Genomic DNA, 22,129 nt, shown 5'->3' on the forward strand with positions numbered 1-22,129 from the left:
AAATATTTCCTCTTCCTCCTACTCATCATCCTCTTTCTCCTACTCATCATCCTCTTCTCCTACTCATCATCCTCTTCATCCTACTCATCATCATTATCATTCTCGTCGTTAATTTATGCTCTTATCAGCAGATTCATCACCATCATTATCTTCGTCGTCAGATTTATTAACATTACTATCATCATCATCCTCATCAACCTTATTTCTTTTTAATAAATTTAATTATTACTTACTTTGACATCAAATTCATCCTTAATTAAATTAAAATTAAATTAAATTCAATTTGTCCGTTTGTCGGTCAAATTAAGACTACAATTGAGGCTGAAGGTTGAATGTCTCTTGTGCACTTGCTTCAAAGATTTCAACGACAAGCACTCGCACAGCGTATATAAACAGGCGTGAAATTATAGAGCCATTGATCGGAAGCAACGCGTCGCTGCTCTGATTACGTTTTCTTCACATTTCTGTACGTCTGTTGTTTATGTTGTCATTAGGCAGGTCAGCTGTGCGAGATTTTAGAGGGCCTCCTCTATCACGTGCTTCCCTCTTAACTCTATTGTCACTAATGAGGCGAGCCAACCAGTGAAGATGTTTATGTCGGTCTTTGCGTGTCTCTCTGTGCGTTTCTGCAGGTTCCGCTTGTCTTGCCCTTGTGATCGTCTGCTTTTGGGTTTACGTCCGCTTGTGTGTGTAGTGAAAAAAAATAGGGCTTAATGCTCTGTTGACATTTTTGAGAACTGTTTTAAATTATACACTTCGAAAATTTGTTCATTCACTCGAGTTAATTAAGCACAACTTGGCCAATAAAATTTATGCTTCTTAGCTAACAGTTTCTGCATCGTTTAGTTAAATATTTTAAAGTTTAAACCATTTCAGTTTTTTACAAAATGTATCAAGTTATTAAATAAATAACGTAAAAGATGCATCGAGTGCTTAACAAATAATTTGCATTTCAACGAACCAGATTTTAATATACAAGAATGTTGTTGAGCATACAAATTGTGTTTATCAGTTTAAAACAAGTATCAATAAATCTCTTTCTGTAATTTTTGTATCTACAGCTTTCTTGAATGTGGTCAAAATTGTGTGTCCGTTAAAATGTGGAACTTTGTTTTTAAAGAACGAGAAATTAATTTTTAATTAAAAATTACTAAAACATCCTAAGTAATCATAGGTCGAAACAATACATTGAAATAATTCATTTCAAAGGACCAAGATGATATTTCTGTTTGGGTCAGATATCATTTTGAAATCCATTTTTTTTTGTTGCTATAATGACTCAAAAAAAAGTTAAATAATTTTATAATATAAAAAAAATTGATCGATAAAAAAATTTTCACAAAGAAATCTGCTTGAGTTTGAAGCATCTGATAATTAAACAACATCTTCGAATTAAAATTGGTCCATCCACTCCAGGTGTATAGTTTTTATTTTTTAACACGTTGTTTTTTCCATTGAGATGCTGAATTGATTGCGAGGAAGACTTCGCCGCCGAAATGAAACTGATAGAAATAATTTGATCGATGAACAGAAAACATATCCGGTTTGAAACTGGAAAAGTTTTTTTTAAAATTTAACAACTACTAAGAACAAAAAATTGAAAAAATTTCATAATAAAAGTTTAAATGGCTGGCCATTATCTGCGCCAAACAACTTCTCCAGGTCTCCACAGGGGTGGGCATGAAGAATAGTTTATTACTCCTCTTTGAACATTTTCTAGAACTTCTTCCTAATCAGACCCCAGCCAATTTTATTTAAAAAAACATTCCCACAAAGCTTTCTGTTATCAATGAAACACTCGAAAATTCGCGTATGATTTTCAAATTTTTGAGACTTTTTAAAAATTTTTGATCGAAACTTTTTAAAAATTTTTGATCGAAACATTTTGAAATTGATGGATTGGATTGCATGTGTTGACGCATGATATGATATGACGATACCTCCTCCAATGTATCAACACAATGTTTTTCCATTACAATTTTTCGGTTGTTTTTCCACCCATTAGTTTATATAGCTTTATATTCCTTAGGCAATATTTGGAGAAGAATCATGCTTCTGTTTGCTTATTGATTGCAACTCTCATTTCCAAAAACTTTTTCATAAATGAGAATAAAATTCTGTGTCAGATGTCTCAAAAAAAAATTTATACGCGCCTAAACATCGAACGTACTAACAAAAACGAAAACATCAGATCAGACCGTTAGAAGCCCAGAAACGAGTAAAAATCGAATATGAAAAAACATTCGTCATGTTTTCCAGAAAGTTTGCTTATGTTCATGTACGTATATATTGATTAATGAACAAAGTTATTGTCTATATGAAATTAATATCGTAGTTTTTTTTAAATATTTTGATCTTATTTAATAAATTTGTATAATTCTTGAATTGAGATTATTTTTTTCAGTGCTTCTAAGGCGTACCTGCCTACATTTTCATCACATGGATTTAATTTCTCGTCAACCATTTCTACGCTGTAAGTGGTGAACACTTATTAGGGAAAATGTGATGGAAAGAAGTTTATTTTTAATTTTTAAAAATTCTGTTTGACAGTTAAAATGATTAAAACATTTTAAAGCGAAATATTTTCGTAAATAAACAATATTTGTGATGAAATTTGTATTTGTTCTGTTGCTAATAAATAGAATACACATAGATAACCTATTTGAATGAATGAATAAATAAATAAGTAAATAAAAATTCGCAAAAAATACGCAGTTTAGTTATAAACTATAAAATATACAGATTTATCAATCCTAAAGAATAATTTTGAATGTGTTCGTGAACGAAGAAAAAACTCACGAAAGATTAAATATTTTAAAGAAAAGACCAACTCTTGAACACGAAACGACTCTGAGGAAGGTGCAGATAGAGAGAAAGAGAGAGAAAAAAAAGAGAAAGATGCGTAGTAGAGGGGGAGAGCATTCTCCAAAAAACAACTTTTTTTAATAATTTTAATAAATTATTTTCAATGATTTTAACACACACTCACGTTTAAAATTGTAATACGAAATGAAATTTTTCAAGATCAAATCCAGATGATTAGAAAATTCAGCAGTTTTCATCTATAATAGTCCTCCAAAGCAATGTTCTGCCTGCACTAGTCATTATTTAGTTGTTTGATAAAACTTAACGCTTTTTTGTTATAATCTTTTTTCATAGCGTACAAAGAAAGTAAAAAGTGACAATCATGCTTAATAAAACGTGAGTACTTTTCCGCCTTTCAACAAAAAGCTGTCAAAACGCAATGAACGCAAAAGAATAAATAAAGGATAAAAGAAAACCATAGAACATATTCCTAGAAGAATTCATGGAAAACAATTTTTAAAAAACAAGAAACATAAACACAGGCTGAAATTTGGCGATCTTATAATTTTCCATTCAACAATTACCGACCAACTAGAAGGATACCATTAAAAGAGGGAGAGCGCATCTCACGAAGCGAACATTCGTTCCTCAGAGACTATTTATCTAAAGCCCGGACAGACAAATTAAGCAGACGTTTGTACGTGAGCCTCATGCGTTTGATGCGTGGTGCCGGGAGAGGCTTGCGACGGACATCGTCTCCCATCCAATCTGCATTCAAAGCATGAAGCTGTTAGGACACAATTGTGCTTAATGAATAACACTGGCAAATTGGGCTGACTGAAGCGTAAACAAACACATCCACATGCAGATTTAACTGGATGAAATGCATCGATGCTGGTACGCGGGCACAACTCATTCGTCATCATCATTAGGTACAGAAACACGATTTGCAGGTTTTACGTTACAATCAACACACACTTGCACATGCACACCACACACACACGCCCAAGTTTCAAACTTACAGGTAATCTTTAAAAGAAAATGTATCACGCATAACTAACATGGCCAGAGGAGCAGAGCAACCACCTTATACTTACAGGCTGCAATGTAAGAACGTTCATACAAAGGATTAGATTGAAAGGGAGATCGTCCATTTGTTTTAACAGGAACATAAGTACAAATTTATATTTTTTATAACGATAACAATAACAAGAAAGCCAACAACACAAATACCAACAGCAGCCACGAAAACCATGAAATATATCCATGACAGAAGCATTAACATCTACAGTTGCTCTCAGAAATGCTATCCATTTATAAGACGAATTAAATAGAAACTCGAAGACTCACGCCTAACAAGAGTGCATGCATTCACTTCTCTGAAAGCGAGGTTTAATTGATTGAAATTTTATTTTTGATTAATTTCGCACCGTTAAAAGTTAGTCGCGCATAAATCTCGTTTTAAAAAAAATTCGATTTCTTATTTTCTGCATAGAGAATAAATTATTTGTATTTATATATTTATTTATTTTCCACACTTCTGAATAATGAAGAAGGCTAGAACTCGTAAAAACTGAAATAAATGGAACAATGATGTGATACTCAATTTCAATCCTTCAAATTTTTTTTTCTTCATTTGATTCATTTTTACGCATTCAAAGCAAATGTAAAAATTCTTCAACCATATTTTTGTTTCTGTGAAGAAATGTGCATCTTTTAAGGCAGCTTTGAACCTAAAAAACAAATTAAATTGCATAAATAATGATTTTCTAAATTATTTCAGAGAAAAGTTTTGAAAGATGCAACAAAACCTATCGCTTGATATTTCAAACATCAAAGTTGAATGAATGATCATAATGTAGTATAGACATTTTATTATTGTGTTATTATTGATGTTATAATGACATTACACTCATTTGTAACCTAATTTTAGTTATTTGATAATTCAAATTGGTAATAAGGTATATCTAAATTCGTTGAACGTAGAAATATTTTTTAAATCTGAACTTTGTAAGGTTCATTTCATCTCAGTGGCGTCGTAAGAAATTTGCCGTGAGGGGCTTAAGTATATTTGTTATAATAAAACTGACGAATAATTTTTTAACAAATTTGGCTATTAAAACCAATGGCTTTCACAAATTTTAATTTAATTTTATTGTTTAGAAAGAATTTTCTGTCCAAATTTTTACGAATTTACAAAAAGAGATTTAATTTAATTCTGTTATAACTCTAGCAAAATGTTTCATTGCTGAAAGGTTTCATCCTTAAAACCCCTCTTGCCCCCCCCCCCTCTGCTCTGCTTCATCAACATGATATAATGGTCCAGAAAGGCATGCCATTTTCCTCCAACATCATTCAACGTACCATGATTTATTTCGGAGCCACCCTACTTGGTCAGCGTATAAATCACACCGTCTTCATCATCATTCCAATTCTGGCTGCGTGTTACAGCGTTATAACTCTCTTGTCTTCTTCTTTTTACATCCTCGTAAGTGCTCATTCGCATTGATCTCAATCCTGCCTTTGCTTCATCTCCTCCTTAGTTAAATAGTGATCCTTAGCGATGCTTCATATTTTCTTTCATGTTCATACATCGTCAGCTAAGGAACAGGTTGAAATTTCAAAACCATTTATACATACATTTCATTGTCAATTATGCTAAAGCTTAATATTTTATTTTATAAAATAAACTCAATTTTTAAAATATTTTAATAACTTACTGAAATTTATTTTCCAAAATAACTGACCGTTTGAATATTAATAATTTCAACTGAAAAAATTCTCCGCATCAAATTTTATTTGCGTGCAGGTTTCAACAAAATATTATAAAGTATTCGTATTGATTAAAATTACAAAACTTTGGCTAAACTTTTTCTATAAATCGTTTGAAGATTCAAAGAACTTTTTAACTAACCTAAAATCAAGCAAACAGTTCAATCCATTTTAATAATAACCGAAAAACAAGTACTATAAATAAGTAGAGTAAGAAAGAGAGAGAGAAATGAGAAAAAAAAGATAGATAGAGAGAAAGAGAGGAGAGAAGAGGAGAGAGAGAAAGCATTGCATCAGAGAGAGAGAGAGAGAGAGAGAGAGAGAGAGAGAAAGAGAGAGAGAGAGAGAGAAAGAGAGGAAAAGCACGGCATCATGTTTATAATCATGACGAATAGCGTTTGTGACAAGACAATGTAATGTAACACTTCTATTAATACCCCATCATATCTTAATGTTGTGCTGCCTTGTTTGCTATAAATACCCTCATGTGTATTGTTTCTGACTTTTACCCTCCTTTCGTCATATATATTTCTAGTTGTTAACAATGACTTAATTTTTATCTTATAATGTTTTAACAATTTTCAACAATAATAATTTTATAACAATTTTTTTTGTCTTCTATAAAATTATCCGTCCAAAAATGTCATTCGTTAGTGATTACAAAACGAAACACAATTCGCGCTTCTGAAGATCAGCGTCACAACAGGCGCTCTACCAATCTACAGTACAATACAATATAATACAATACATTTCAACACGATACTATACAACACAATACATTGCAATGCAATACAATACGATACGATAAATTACAATACAAATATGGCTGAACAAATAGACAAATTTGAAGATGCAATGTAACAATTTGATGTGATGTTGTATGTAAAGAATTGCTGCTACTGCTGCTGCTACTGCTGCTGCATAATGTGGAATTGTAAGATTTTAAATATGGTCTGACAGCGTTTACGTAATTTTCCAGCGCTTGGTAATTTTGTTTCAAAAAGGCCTAATTGATCATGCACTTTTACGCTTAGGTAACTTTCCACGCATGGTCGTTTCCAATTCATTCACTCATCTAATAGACTTTTACTCGATAGACTTAACAAGCTTTTTTTATAAAAAGTTAAATGTTTATAATGAATTACAACAGGCGGTTTTGTGGAATCATTGAAGGATAGGTTGGAGTTGGCCATGCCCTCATGTCAAAGTTTGAGTTTCAAATTTTAAGTGAAACTACGAATGGTGGTGCATTTGGTGGAAGAGTCGACGTTTAAAAAAGCGTTCGGAGGAGGAAGGCTGGATGTGGCTGGGAAGATGTCAGTCATCGGATAATCAGCATGTTCATACAAATAATAAGAAAGTACTATTTCGTGGAATGATACGCACACACACGCACTCACACACACACACACACATACACACACACACATATATATATAAATTAACGATCAACACAAATGTCATCATTCATGAGTTAGATAGCCAAGTTATTATCCATCTCTTGAGCACGATCACAATTTATAACGCGCATAACTTCAATATAATTATGTTACACACATACACACGTGCACACACACACACATACATACATAACACACATTTGCACAAGAAAACTACGTACATAAATTACATAAACACATGCACACACAAAGTATGAAACAAACAAAATTTTCATTGAGAAATTGAAATTGAAAATATTATATATATATTTTTATATATATATAAAATAAAAATATTTTATTATATTATATATAGGTATATGTAGACATAATCAGTAAAATATTATTTTTCTTAAAATTTATAGCGCTGTATAGTAAAATACCAAATAAAAGTATATACTGCATAGTAAAATGATATTTCATTTGTATAGCGCATAATATAGAGCCGAGTGTGTAGTCGTATATAAACTGTGCCTTTAACAGCCCCACCGCGTGTTGCAAGCAAATGTTATCTATGGTGCTGGAATACTGTGTTGTTGGGTCTAAGTGATCATGTTATATGGAGGAAGTACATATCTCTCTATGCGTGTGTGTATACGCGTGTGCGTATCTTCATTTGCTTGTTTGTATGCGTGCGTGTCTGTTTGTAAATGTGCATGTTTGCTTGCTTGTGTGTATATGAGCGGTTGTTTTCGTTTGTTTTTATTTATGCATATTATGTTAATTCGATTGAGCTCGTCCATGTACAAATATTGAATGTTGAGTAAACGAAAAGACTTGCATTCTCGAGTAGTAGCATCTTGTTTCCATGCTTCTTGATGTCTTTTTTTGTGCGAATTTATTTATATACAAACCCGTGTACTTCTGTGTCTGTCTGCGTGTGTGGGAGTATTTACGCGTTTATCAATTTTGCGTGTGCGTTCGTTTTGCGGTCCTGTTCATACGCGCTGTGCGTGTGTTTGTTGCTGCGCTGTGGTCTTCAGTCAGACACTGGCTTCCAAATTAAATGTTTGTCCGATGCCATCAAACTATAATGAAACACGTTTTTCAGCTAATAAATGAAAGAATTAAAATTAAAAACACTTATTCACATTTTATAAACAGAAGGCAAATAAAAATATAACACGGGTCAATCTATGTATATAATTTAAAACAAACGTATCAATAATATGAAACTATTACTTAAATAAAAGCGTTTTCGTTAAACTTTTTTTTAAATAAAAACAGTTGAAATGCAAACCTATGAAAAAATTTCTTTCTACGTTTGTGCAGGACGACTTGCTCAGTACTCAGTACTTCTTATCATATACTCTCTGGAGAAGGAGGAATATTGTTCCTATGAAGAAGATGAAAATCAAGTGAGGTTACAGATAAGAACATTTTTCATGTGGCAAACAGCTTGACAACTCTGAAAGTCACATTCCGTATCTGTGAGAAAACCTGAATTAACTATTGAAAAGGGCAAACAATCATTGGAGGAGAAGCGCGAAATTAGGTGGAAATAAAAGTTATTTTTACTTAGAAGACATCAAGGAAGATGTAAAAAATAATGAGAAGTATCATAAAAACCAATTTTCAATGTGGTTACCATCTTGTTAATTACTTCATAACTTTTTGCTAGTAGTTAATTAATTATGTTCAACAATCACCAATCTTTCCTAATCCTACATCTTATCTGGAAAAAAACTTTTTTCGATCTATTGTTTTAATTGGAAATTCAAGGAGCTGCTTAGTTTTAATTAAAAGCAAACATCTCACTACACTTCACAATCCAGATTTGAACTTTTAAAAACTTAGCGAAAAATATCGAAATGGTGTGCGAGTTAAATCTTGAGAATTTAGCAACTTTTTTTGTTTAATTTAAATATCTTGACAATTTTAGTTTTGTTTTAATGATCAAATAATATCGAAATATAGGCAACATCAATTTCTAAAAAATGCTATCAAATGTCTTGTAAAACAGTTAATTAAACACAAGTTGCTTAACTTGAAACAAACTGTTAATTACAAAGTTTGTTTAACACTTTGTCGAAGTGTTAAACATAAATCGATAAATACAAACTGTTGAAGACAAACATTGAAACAGGCAGATAATTTTCAGTTTTTGGAAGAATGCTATCGTGAAAAAGTTTTTAAGAAATTTTAAACTGGACAGCTGACAAAAAAAATATTTAAATACGGTTGTTTACACGAAATAGATGAAAATGGAGTGTTAAGATGTCGGAAAGAAAATCTCTATGGAACGCCGAGATGACATCTTCAGACCACACACCCAGCGCACAAAATACTCAAATTTGCATGCCACTATATTTTGGCACCTTTTCAAAAATGTTCAAGGAGGAACGTTTACATTGAACTAAGTTATTCTTATAAAAATGTTTACACATCTTATCTTTTTTAAATATGACATTATAACATGTTGCAAAATAGCTCCAATTACAAAAAGATTTGTGATAAATTATTATTCGTGTTAAGCTTTTTTTTTTTTTGTTATAATTACATCACACTTTTATACCTATCTTTTTCATGTTTGTGTGCAGGTGTTTTTATGTAAAAACTAAAGAATGTGTATATGTAGGTGTGTATGTATGTGTGTATATATGCGTGTATGTATGTGCGAGCCCATGGTTAAAAACAATAGCCATAAAAACTATCATTTTGCCCTTGCTCAACAGATAATATTAGTGTACAGGGTCTCAAACAAAAGGGCACTTAGCAATGTTCTCTAAAATACAAAATGAATTAAACTTTTGCAACAACAACGATATATTTTGCTATATATAAATTTTATCATTGGGATCACCGGATTTATCAACTATTTCAGTACCTATGTTATCTAAAAATAATTGTTTCTGTTTATCCACTGGGCCAAATGTCTCCACACAGATCGGAACGAAAACTCTCGTATTGTCGTTTGGATCTTTGTACTTAGCATTCTTGAAATCAGCAGCCTTTCCGCAGCGGAACCTTGCTCCATAGCCATGTAATTGATGTACCTTTCGGCTAACGTGTGAGAGAGCGTCACATCCCATGATAAACAGCAACCTTGGGACCACGGTACCAGGGTGTAACCATCTGGCCTGAAATTGCTTTCAGATAATAGGCCTGCTGGTTTTTTAACGGTGGGTATATCTGCTTTCTGGAACAACCTGCATATATAATCATTCATGGCAGAGTGTTTTGCTTGTCTTCCTGAACCAAGCCTACACGATAAACCATGGTGACCCAACTGAGAAACATCCGCCCCACACAAACATCTGTAATCTGACACCACCGGCAACCCAAGTCTCAAGAATAAACTCACTCTAATAGAACCATTGTCAAGCTTTGTACCACAAGCTGTACTGGGAATGGCCCTTAGCAAAGTAAACCCCAATTCACTTTTGTATGTGTGTATGTATGTATATGTGTGGTGTAAGTGTGTATGTTTGAGGTATGTATGTGTGTAAGTATGACGTATGTATATGTGTATGTATGACGTTTGTATGTGTGTATGTATGCGAGTATGCGAGTATGTATGCATGTATAGATGATTGAATGTACACATGTGCATTCTATGCAATTATTTGGGATTAAATTACATGATTCTACAATCTGTTGTACTATATTATTAGTCTGTTTTGTTCCATCTTTTTGGTATGCGCTGGTTCTCTGGTTATACTTTTCTTTTAACATTTTTTTGACAGAATAAAACAATAACCTACTAGAAATTGTATTATACCTTTTTTTATCAATTTTGATGCAATTTTGTAATACTATATTGATAGACTCGAATTATAATAAGCTAATAATTTATAAATAATAATAATTTATCTTAATACTAATAATAATACTAATAATACTATACTAATATACTAATAATAATTTATAAAGCATCAACATTTTTTTTAATAACAAGAGAACGGTAGCCTGTTAAGAAGCAACTATTGCCTTTCGGTTTCAACGTTATTTCATTTCATTCATTCGAGACAATAAAATTTTTAATTCTTTAAGTTCACATTCGATTTCTTCTAACTAGACTCATAAAATTGTGACACATAAAAAAACCAGACACTACTTATTTTAGTTTATCAGTTATTTGAATTAAATTAAATTTCGATATTTTAATTCAAAGTTTTTTTGTCCATTAAAGAAAACAACATGGTGAACCTAGATTAAAAGTGTTGAATATTTCTTTCAAGAAGCCGAAGTAGTGAAATTGTCAAACTTCCCAAAGCATGATGAAGTCGAGAACGTTTGTTGTTAGCGTTGTTAGCATCAAGATCACTATGAAGATGAGGAATATAAGATTGCAAATAAGATTTTTGCATGTGTTTGTGCTCAATCTCTTGGAAATAAAAATAACGACGCCATATGTTTGTACATGAAAAAATACGCCATTTGCGGTAGTTTTGTTGACTTTTTTTATTTTTTGTGTACCTGCGGTTTGTTTTTTATATGCACATACGAACATGCCAATGAAGACGTTCTGTATTTTATGTTTGCAGGTGAGCATGTTTAATGTTCAATGTGCGTATGCGTGAGAAAGCAGTTAGTCTTGAATGCGTAAGTGAATAGGTTTTATATTTTATGTAGACTTGTGGTGGGTAGTTAGTTGGTTTGTGTACGTTACGTGTAATGTTTGGCACCGCGTACGTGTATGTTACAGCGTACTTACATTGTATGGTTCTGTCTAAAGTGTATGGTACAGCGTATAATGTATGGTACTGCATGTTTTGTATGACGCTGCTAAATTGCGTGGCAACAGGTGTGCAACTTGCGTGATAGTCGTTGTGATATTGCAAAAGTGTTAACTTTGTGTGCATAATTGATGCACGCAATAGTAAAATTTATTAATTACAAATGCTATTAATCGTTCTGATATTATCAGCCTGGAAATACATTTTTATGAACCTTATTAAAAATTGATGCGAAAAATGTTGCTCGACGTATGGCAACAAATTGATGGCGTGACGTGGAGAGTTGCTGGCGAGCACACATTTCGGCACGTCTGCCAGTGCAGGCAACATAAATAACACAACATTAATTAAACACATAAATTAGTATATAAAGTAAGAATGTCTTAGTCTCTCTCTCTCCTCTCTCTCTCTCTCTTTTTCTCTCTTTCACTCTCTCTTTATATGTATATGTATGTATATTTATATGCAGTTATATATATATAAAATTAGAAATTTGCTTGGCTTTTTTAATTTATTATCTGATGTATGTGCCAAGGAATGTCTGATTAGCTCCTACAAATGATTTTTCATGTACAGGAATTATTCAACGTATGCGCAGTTTAAAATATAAATCGATAAGAGTCCATCCATCCATCTATATTTATTTTCACGGAGGCCCACAAGATGAAGATCAACGGATTTTGGGGAACGATTGTGAAACAATCACATTCATGGTGCATTACGTATGGAACCTACTGCTAACATGTTCTAATCACTGATGATGGATATATATATAATTATATCCATGTCATGGATATAATCCATTATCAGTGATTTCTAAAAAAAAATCCAAAATTATATAATTTAAACGCTGTTGACACGCAGAGAGTGTTACCGAGTGGCCTGACGTAAGGGCACGCACATATTGAAGTACACTGCTAAATTGAAACTTCTAGTGAATTCAACTACAGTCGGACCCCCTTATAACGAACTTCTATACAGCACAAATCTCTGTTTAACGAACTTTTTTTTATGTCCATTGGGATTTCACATTTCACATATAAAACCATCGTATCTGTAGAACGAAGATAATTTCTCTATAACTAAAAAAATTTATAAAAGTTAAAAAAATATCCGACAATTTAAAAAAAAATTTCTTGAATATTGTTGAAAAATTAAAATACATGAAGAAATTAAAATACTTTTTCGGTCAATTTTAAAAAATATTGTCATGCCAATAACAAATTTCAACGAAAAATCCAGGGTTAAAATACAAAATGTTACCGGGTCTGAATACATCCATCAACTTGGAAGGAAAGTATTCAAGTGGCTCATCTTCAGCATGAAATGCCATTTAACATTTTCGCTCCCTACGCCTGCAATGACCACAAAATCGTAGCAAGAAACAACTGAAGGTCCATCATTCCCCTTCTACCCAACAGGAAACATAAATAATATAGTTTTAAATCGTTGTTATTTTTTCCCTGATGTTGACTGAAAATAATTGAGGTTATGATTAAAGCGGTGAACAAAATGAAACATAATAGTGGCTAAATGAAACTGTAATTATTCGTAAAATATATTTATTTTATTTAGCTGTTTTCGATTCAAAAGCTCTTGAAAACAACTTTTAAACAAAAACATATTTCAATTTCGCATTTATTTTGCGCAGTCTGCTTTAAGAGAAAAGATTAAACGCAAACAAAACATGATTGCTGTTTGTGGTTATTAAATGATGTGTTTTGTCCATCTATGTTGAATATTTTGTTTTTATCATTTTCTTTGAATATTATTTTTCTCTCAAAACATTTGTTGTAAGAATTATTTTCATTCAGTGTAAGGAAAAGGATAACTAAATCGATAACTTATTTTATTGTAATTTTTCCTAGTGAAGAATTTATTTTTTCAGAAAAATTTAAATAACAGAAGTTTTTTTATTATAAAAAAGCAATTTTAAATTTGAAATAGTCGGTCACCTTCCTACGCACTGTAACATTTTTCACTTCTTTTGTTTTTTGCTGTTTTTCGCAAGTTTTTAAATTTGTTTCTGTTTAACAAGGTTTTTCTGTTTATCTATTATTTTATTTTATTTTTTAACAAAATGTTTTTTTTATTTTTTCTATTCTGAACAATTGTCTTGTTGTAATCTCGGCATGTTTTCCTAGCAAAAATTATTTCAATTGCTTGTGTGGTCTGTGATTGATCAGCGTCTGAAAATGCACGACAGCGCTCTTCTCTCTGCCTACATTGCAGTTGTACGTTGAATAAAACTTTTCATTCTTTATTTATCATCTACGATCCATTTCTAACTTTTTGTTCCTCTGTTCACAATACTTAACGAGTACATTCGCACTGTAAAGTCAGAAAATAAATCAAAAATACACCGAAACTTGAATGAAGAGATAAAAGAGCGATAAGTCTCAAGTCATTCATAGAAAAATGTAGAAAGCGACATTTGAGGAAAAGAAACATTTGCGCCACCAAGAGGGGATGCTTATTTGTTTTCTGTCCCACTCGAATAATTGAATTCGTCTGTGAATATTTCTAAACCACTGTGCGTGTGGTGCATTTTTTAATACTGCGCGTTCGTCTCCCGTCAGGTAACAACAGTGTAGTTCGATCTGCAAGTGCGTGCGTGTGCGTTCGTATTTTGTGATTTAAAAAATACACCCCCCAGTTGACGATGACCCTTTTTTGTCAGATGCAAGATTGCCTTGAAAAAATTTCAGACTAAATAAATCGTAAATAGTAATGTAGAATTTTCGTCGTCGTGGTCGTCGACGACGCCGTGAAGGTTGCCGCGGCGTTCCTTCCTACCGCTTCTTCCGTCGACACGCTTGTCGTCGCCGCTGTCCTCGCTGCGACGGCGATCGTCGACACGGTTGGGTCGGTGTCGGCCATCGGCGCCGTGGCGATCCTACACGCCATTGGCCGCTCGATTCCGCACACCCTCGCCTTATTCACGCAGGCGGTCACTTCCCTGGTCGAAATCCGCCGGTCTACAATATCTTCTACAGACCTCAGGGTCGAAATACACGGGCCGGGCAAAAGAGACGTTTCGCCCTTCTTGCCGGGCGTACGGACCGACCTTTCCGCACGCTCGCAAGTCTTCTGTCAAGCGTTGGGTCATTTCTTTATTATTATTTTGTTCATTAAAACAAAAACAATATTACGGATTAACCTTTCAACTATATTTGACAACAATCAATTAAAATAACTAGTTCAATAACCAAATCATAAAATAATCCAATAACCTACAACAATCAACCGTTCACAATAACCTTCAATAATCAACAGTTCATAATAATCTACACTAATCAACAGTTCATAATAATCTACACTAATCAACAGTTCATAATAATCTACACTAATCAGCAGTTCATAATAATCTACACTAATCAACAGTTCATAATGTCAACTCCGGCACAAGAACAACAGCACCAAAAAAAATGCTTTAATTCATTTGTGCCGACTTGCACGGCGCTCTCTCCTAGGTAAGCGCTCGTACTTTGGGCTAGTAACCGACCCACGTGACCATGTAAAATTTCCGTTACACGCCATCAGATTTTACAGTAACAATGATTATCGTTTGAGATTTTCATTAATATTTTAATAACTTGTTAGTAAAAATAGATGATATTGAATTTTTTAAAAGCCAGTAAAATGTTTTAAGGAAATGGAAAGGAATGTGTGACTAAGAAACAATTAATTTTTATATCTGTTATATTACAGGGTTTTTAGAATTTCACGTTTATCACCATAACCAAAAATATTTTGTTGCTTCGTACAAAAGCTTTATGCGGTTCACCACTCTCAAATTATAATTTATTATTCTCTAGGGTCGTTTCATTTCTAACAATCTTATACAGCATCCGATGAAAAAAATGTAGTCTGAGATACTAGTTGTTGTTACTGTTAGTATATATGTGTATGTATGTGTGTGACGTCATAATTCTACGTCATAAATTGATATTTAACTTGTGGAAACACTTTTTTTGAGTTTTTTAATCAAATTCATTCATGACTCATTTTTTTTTAATTTTCAGTGATCTATAAAAAGATTACCAAAAAGATTAAATCTTAATTAAGTCGGCCGGACAGAATCAAAAATTCCGAAAGTTAATTATATTCGCCGCTAACAAGTCCTGTCCTTGGATATGTTCCAGGTGAGTCGAGTGACGCAGGCATCATTTTTTTTAATCCATACAGGTGCTACCGGATTTCATTAAATAAAAAGTTATTCAACCAACTTTACTAATTAAATTATTTTAAGTTTATTAATTTTATTAATAAAATAAAATAATTTATTAATAAAATAAATTAAATTAGTTAGGGTCCCCAATTATATGGCATTCGTTGCTAAAGTTGCAACTTTTTTCTGTCAATAACGTCGTGTTTGATAAAAAATAAACCCGTATATAAAAATTAAAAAATGTATTTCCATGTTTAAAAACCTGGATAGAGAACTTGGGTATATTTCTGATGTTTGTACGCGGTTGTTCAGCGGTACCTAGTGTACGCAGGTATCAGATGATTAATGACTCCATGAAAAGATATCTCGTTCATATTGTAAAATTAAAATTCACGTTCAATTGGTCTCGTCAGCCAACAGACCAATTGAACTTGTCTGCTTTCTTTGTTGACATTTTAAAGCTGTGATATTAGAGTCAAATTAACAAAGTAGCTAATTTTACGTTTCATAAGTCTAGTTAATTTGTTGTTGTGTAATTTATGTAATTATGTGAGTCTATCCATATATGATCAAACCATTTGAACAAAATGGATTTAAGTATATTATGTTATTTTATAAGAAAAAAGTTTATAAAAAATCTTGGAAAAGCGAATAAATCAGTTGCAAAAACAAAATAAAGTACTCACAGAGATTACATTTTATTTCAGACAAAACGTTTTAAAATAAATTTTCTTCGTTCTGAAAAGCTTTCTGTCAGAGGCGCGAATGCAATTTAGCGTGCGTACACTCTGATGGGCAGCATTGTTCCCTGTGATGGCGGTGATGTGCCGTGCCTTGCCGTGCTGGGTCCAATCCACCCACTGAATGTTTCATCCGTTCATGAATTCAACTTGTTGGATTGTCGCCATATTAGGTTGTTCATGTGCCATCTATTTGAAGTGTTCCGTTAAAGTGTTCCTTGAATGTATTTGTAGAGAGTGTTCATTAATCAGTTTTTTATCGCTTTGTTTTGTAAGCAAGTATTACAAAAATATATATAATGAATGCGTTATAGATTGAGAACGAAAGTTTAAAAAAGTTCAAAAAATTTCATCGCGGTTAAGTTTCAAGTTTGACAGTGTTGTTAATACGTTGAATGACTCTAAACACATCCACACATACACAAGTACTCTGACACAACACTCAACTATGTTTACAAATATTATGGACATAAGTACATACATAAATACATGAATTTTAAAAGTATGTGCATTTATTTCGATACAATGATTTTCGTTCAAATACTCATACACACAAATATCAACAGAAAAGTACATCATACCATATAAAGCATGTTCACAGGCAAGTGGAATCTTCAACATTCAACAAACCTGCTGAACCCATGCATAGGTCTCATAAGGCACCTCAAAAATAATGATTGAAGTGCCAGTCATTCAGTCAGTTTAATCTTGCATGCTCGTCAAGTTCATCTCTTTGATGTGATTTGCATACAAATTTGGTAGGGTGCATGCTAATGTGCTACCATGTTATGAGGCCATGCTTCATTGTTGCTTTAAACGTGAAGTCATGTGTGAATTCGTTACGTTGTTGGTCCCTTCTTTTCACGGTCCTATTTCTCTTTCCAATGTGTCGTCGTCCTCTAGAATACAAATCTTCTTAACGAACTCAACGATGATTCATGCCTGCTCTATCTCACACGTTATAAACATCGACTACATTTCTTAAAACTGAACTAAGAGACGTTTAAAAATGTTAGAGCTTAGTGAACAAAATAAGAAAGAAGATAATAAAATGTTAAAAAAGGATGAGGTTTATTAGTGAGAAAATGTTGACAAACTGTGGAGCTAATTGCAGGGGTGTTGCAATGAAACTGAAACAAAATGTGGTTCGGAAGAAAGGAATGAAAAAAAAAACAAAGTGACAACTTGAGATATAACGAAGCAAATAATTAGGCCTACTTGAGTTGTTTAAGTTAGTTGAAGTGAAATAACAAAGCAATTATTGATAATTAGCATCGCTGTACATTTTTAACGAATTAGTCTTGGTAAAATATACGCTTGAATCTTTAACTCGTTTTATGTGTGTGTCAGCAAAAGTTGTATAGATATGTGGTTGCTCCAGTAGAATCTTTCAAAACTTGAATGAATGTTTTTTTAATGTTGTGTACATATGTATTATATCAAAGTGTATATATATTCTCGGTTGTACTGCTGAATAAAACTGAACAGTTTTTTGTTGTAGATATACTTGAGAGCCATTCTTCAGGTGCGTGTTTATTAAATTTATTTGGCTTATTACTTCATGAAATATTGAACAGAGCAGCAGACACTCAAACGCCACAACAAAAATTCTCAGACGTTTGGATGGAGTAGCAGTGATGCAGACGTATGAACATCGCCGCCTTTAAAAATGACACTCGCACGTTCACTTGACTGACTTGCATAATTTCACAGAGTGGACATTTTTGAGAACGCTTCAATCGACTGCCTCGCCACAAGGGAGAACCTCTCACGAAAATCTTCAACGATATTCATTTGGAATTTTATTTAAAAATATTTTTTATTAAAATTTCCAGACAATCGTAAACTATAGCTTGTTGTTGTTGTTGTTGTTGTTGTTAATGTTGTAGCGTTGTGTGAGTAGTTGGTTGCACCTGGGTTGCTGAACTTCGGCGAGTCTCGAGGACTCTCGTAAATTTGAAACGGAGATAGGCGTTCTACGAACAACCAGCAAAAATAAAAAGAGCAATATTTGAAAAAAACTAATAAAGAATCAAAGATAACAGAACAGATAAATAACTGGAGAAAAAACTATGAGGTTGCAAGGGAATATGAAAATAAGATGCAGTTGTCGGTCGCAATGGAGATTGAGTGTGTGTTTCTTGTTCATTCACCAGCCTTATTAGTTAATTTTCATGAAGATAACTTCAACAAATAAACTCGTTCTAATGTGAAAATGACTTTAAAAAAAGGAATTTTAAAATAAACTTTTAAACTTTTTGTAACAAAAAGGTAATATTTTTTCAAATTATTATCGAACCAATAAAAAAACAACAGGGTTTGGATACTTGGTAGTAGCAGATGAATATTTCTATGCTATATGTGATTGATTGCTGTTTGAAACTTTTCACGTGAGAAACATGAAGTTGACGAGATATTTTCACAACTTTTCATTTATCTGCCATTTGCACTTGTTGTAAAAGATTCTGCGTTTGTCAGAGTCTAATTTTTCTAAAAATGAACATGAAGATTGTATTTGTGCCAGTGGGGGAACAGACACGTTTGCGACACGTCCCTTATATATAAATATATTTGTTTATATACATCATCACGGTGATTTTTAGCAATAAATTTAAAAGAAAAACATTTCTGAGACATACAAATAAACGTTTGTTCTATTTTCATAGCTAAATTGTTAATAAAGTCATCAAAAGTTTTATTTTAATTTTTAAGGTTTTTATTATAAAAGGCTCAGTTGAACTTTATTTTGTTAAGTTTCAAACTATTTTTTATAAATATTATATAAACCAGCATAATTACACAAATTTATAAAAAAATATTTACTGTAACATTTAATTAAATTATTAACAAACTTTGCTAATTTGGCTTCAATGAAGTATTTTTCAAGTTAGTTTTGTCAAATGTTTCGTGATGAAGTACGTGCCTGCCTTCCGGCTTTTATTAAGTTCTGATATAGTAATTATAACGTCTGAAAGAGTTATCATGTGATACGTACGAGTTGTAAGGTTGTAACAATTCAATCTGTCTACGATAAAACACCAACATACATTTCGATCATTTAACTTTAACGCTGATGTGCAACTGCAAAACAAAAGGCAAGGTGGAATTGAATGAAAAAAAATCGTCGTTGTACCTCACCATGCAGACTCATTAGGTTTTTACGTTGATATTATCATCAATCATTTACAGCTTATTAACTATAGTTGTTTAATTATTGACAGGCGATTATTTTTGTGCTACCATTAGCTCCATACAATATCTGCTGCTACCAAAAACTTTTCAACACCATAAAAGCATTTTAAATGGCATGCAAATGAAAAATGCAAAAGGAAATATTTAAATTTTTATAAAAAGTGACAGCGTTAGAAAAATATCATCAGATACAAAATCAAAAAAAACGTACAAAATGATGCATCTTATAATAAAAATTCAAAAAATAAAGAACAAAATAGCGGTTTATAGGAGGATTGCTGTGTTTGTGTATGTGTGTTTATGTGTGTGTGTGTGTGTTGTGTGTGTGTGTGTGTGTGTGTGTGGAATGAAGGAGTGCATTGAATTGTGCAATTTAGAATGAAATCCGGAGTTATTGGTTCAATCTCGAGAAGACTTTATTAGTGACCCAACAAGTTACATTACCTTCTTTTTAGTGAGTTTGAATAAAAGGAAGAGTTTTTTTTAATTTTTAATTAATGTTTCAACAAATAAACCTCTTAGTTTATTTAATTATGATGAACCGGTAATTAACAAACAATAATTATAGCGATAAATATCGGCGTTCTTTAAATTAAAAAACTGCTTGCAAAATTAGAAGAGATTATTTCATTGTATGAAACTGTTTTATTTGCTTGCTCTTGAAACGTTGAAAAATTGTATTTTAATTATTCTAACAATGAGAACTAGTCTAGAGCTACACTCTGTTTTTTGTTTATTTTTCATGTTAATTTATAAATGATTCACTTGAGTTAACCTTTTAAAATTAAGCAAAAATAGTGTTAATATTTACAGCAATCAATGATAATAAGTAATACATGAATGCATACATTTAATATTAAGCTAATGATTATTACTGCCATATTAAGTCAGAAACATTACACAACAAAGATTAGAGAAATAAAAAAGTTTGTTGTGGTGTTGATGCAATGCACGTCTTGCAAAGGAGCAGGAAGCTCGCGGATGAATGCAGCGAAGCGTAGCAAGTTCATTTCGTTATTTCCATTCTTTATAACCATTGTACTTTTGCCTAGGTAGTTACTTTTCAATAAGTTCATAACGGTTCAAAAGTAAAAAAGTGTTAAAAACTATTTACAGTATATCTACATGCATGTTAGCTGCTGAAAATTTCATTTAATTGTTTTTTTTTGTTGGATGTTTTTTTTTGTTGGATGTTTTTATTTGTTTTTTTTTTTTTTTTTTTTTTTTTTTTTATAAAGCAGCTCTGTCAAACGCAGAATTGCATAAATGCCATTCAATACTTATAATTAAACTTTCGTGTTACAAAAGCTGTATTACCTATACCATATGACACACATACACACACACACATACATATACAATACACCATGTTTGTGTGCTAACTGCTTCATACGCCTAACCGATTGATTCTTTGAATTTCGACAGAGAGTGTGACGACTCGCGTACCAACAGCGCGAGGCTCTCTGCACTTCTACTAACTGAGCTAACTCGTCGGCAGATTGTTTTAGTTTGGCATCACTTGAACAATTTGCATTACCCGACTTCTTTTTGTGATGAAATTGTTGTTTATGAAGTTTTATTTTTAAAAGATTATTGACAAATGCTGTTGACTATTTATAAATGTTATAGATAATTTGTAAATGTTATCTAACCATCAGAAAATGCATCGAATGCTATTTTATAAATAAACATGTAATTTTCAGTTTGGTGATTTTTTTGAGACATAAAACGCCAAATATTGACATTGACATTGACAAGAATCATACAAATATTAATCCAATAGTATGGCATTTTATATCAAGTACAGTTTTTAGTTTCTTATACAATCCATTAGCATACTTCATTAAATACCTTTTCAACTTCCTGGCTGGCAGGTGGTGAAGATGTTGGCGATGGTGGTTACAGCGTTTGCGATTCTCTGGCTGCCCTATCGAATTTTTGTGGTCTACAATTCCTTTGCAAAGACCCCCTACACGAGTCTGTGGTTCCTGACGTTCTGCCGGTTGATGGTCTACTGCAACAGCGCCATCAACCCCATTCTCTACAGCCTCATGTCCGCCAAGTTCAGAATCGCTTTCTATCAACTTTTCAAATGCTGGGGTTAGTTTCTATTTTTATGGATTTTATTTTTTCATTCATACAAATTAAATAAGATAAATAATTTAACACGATAAAACTGAACTCATTTTAAAACCTAACTGGTATTTGAACAAGCAGTTGTCACAAGTCGTCACAATCATTCACTCCATTCAATAAACTAATTGAACTGTTCATGAAGCAAATGCAACTGACAAACGAACTAACTTCATGTAACTTAGTGTTTCGATGCGT

The 22,129-nt window shown here is 32.5% G+C and overlaps 1 protein-coding gene across 1 annotated transcript in view; it reads left to right on the forward strand.

The window, feature by feature from the left end:
* Positions 1–21,903, forward strand: part of HELRODRAFT_68111 (hypothetical protein) — a gene marked incomplete at both ends in the record, with an annotated part of 33,899 nt that extends 11,996 nt beyond the window's left edge. The window contains one exon of the mRNA XM_009026939.1: positions 21,673–21,903. Within this exon, the coding sequence (XP_009025187.1) occupies positions 21,673–21,903 (231 nt within the window). The remainder of the gene's footprint in view (positions 1–21,672) is intronic.
* Positions 21,904–22,129: the final 226 nt, after the last annotated feature.

The sequence above is a fragment of the Helobdella robusta genome (assembly GCF_000326865.2).
Source record: "Helobdella robusta unplaced genomic scaffold HELROscaffold_5, whole genome shotgun sequence".
Taxonomy (NCBI): domain Eukaryota; kingdom Metazoa; phylum Annelida; class Clitellata; order Rhynchobdellida; family Glossiphoniidae; genus Helobdella; species Helobdella robusta.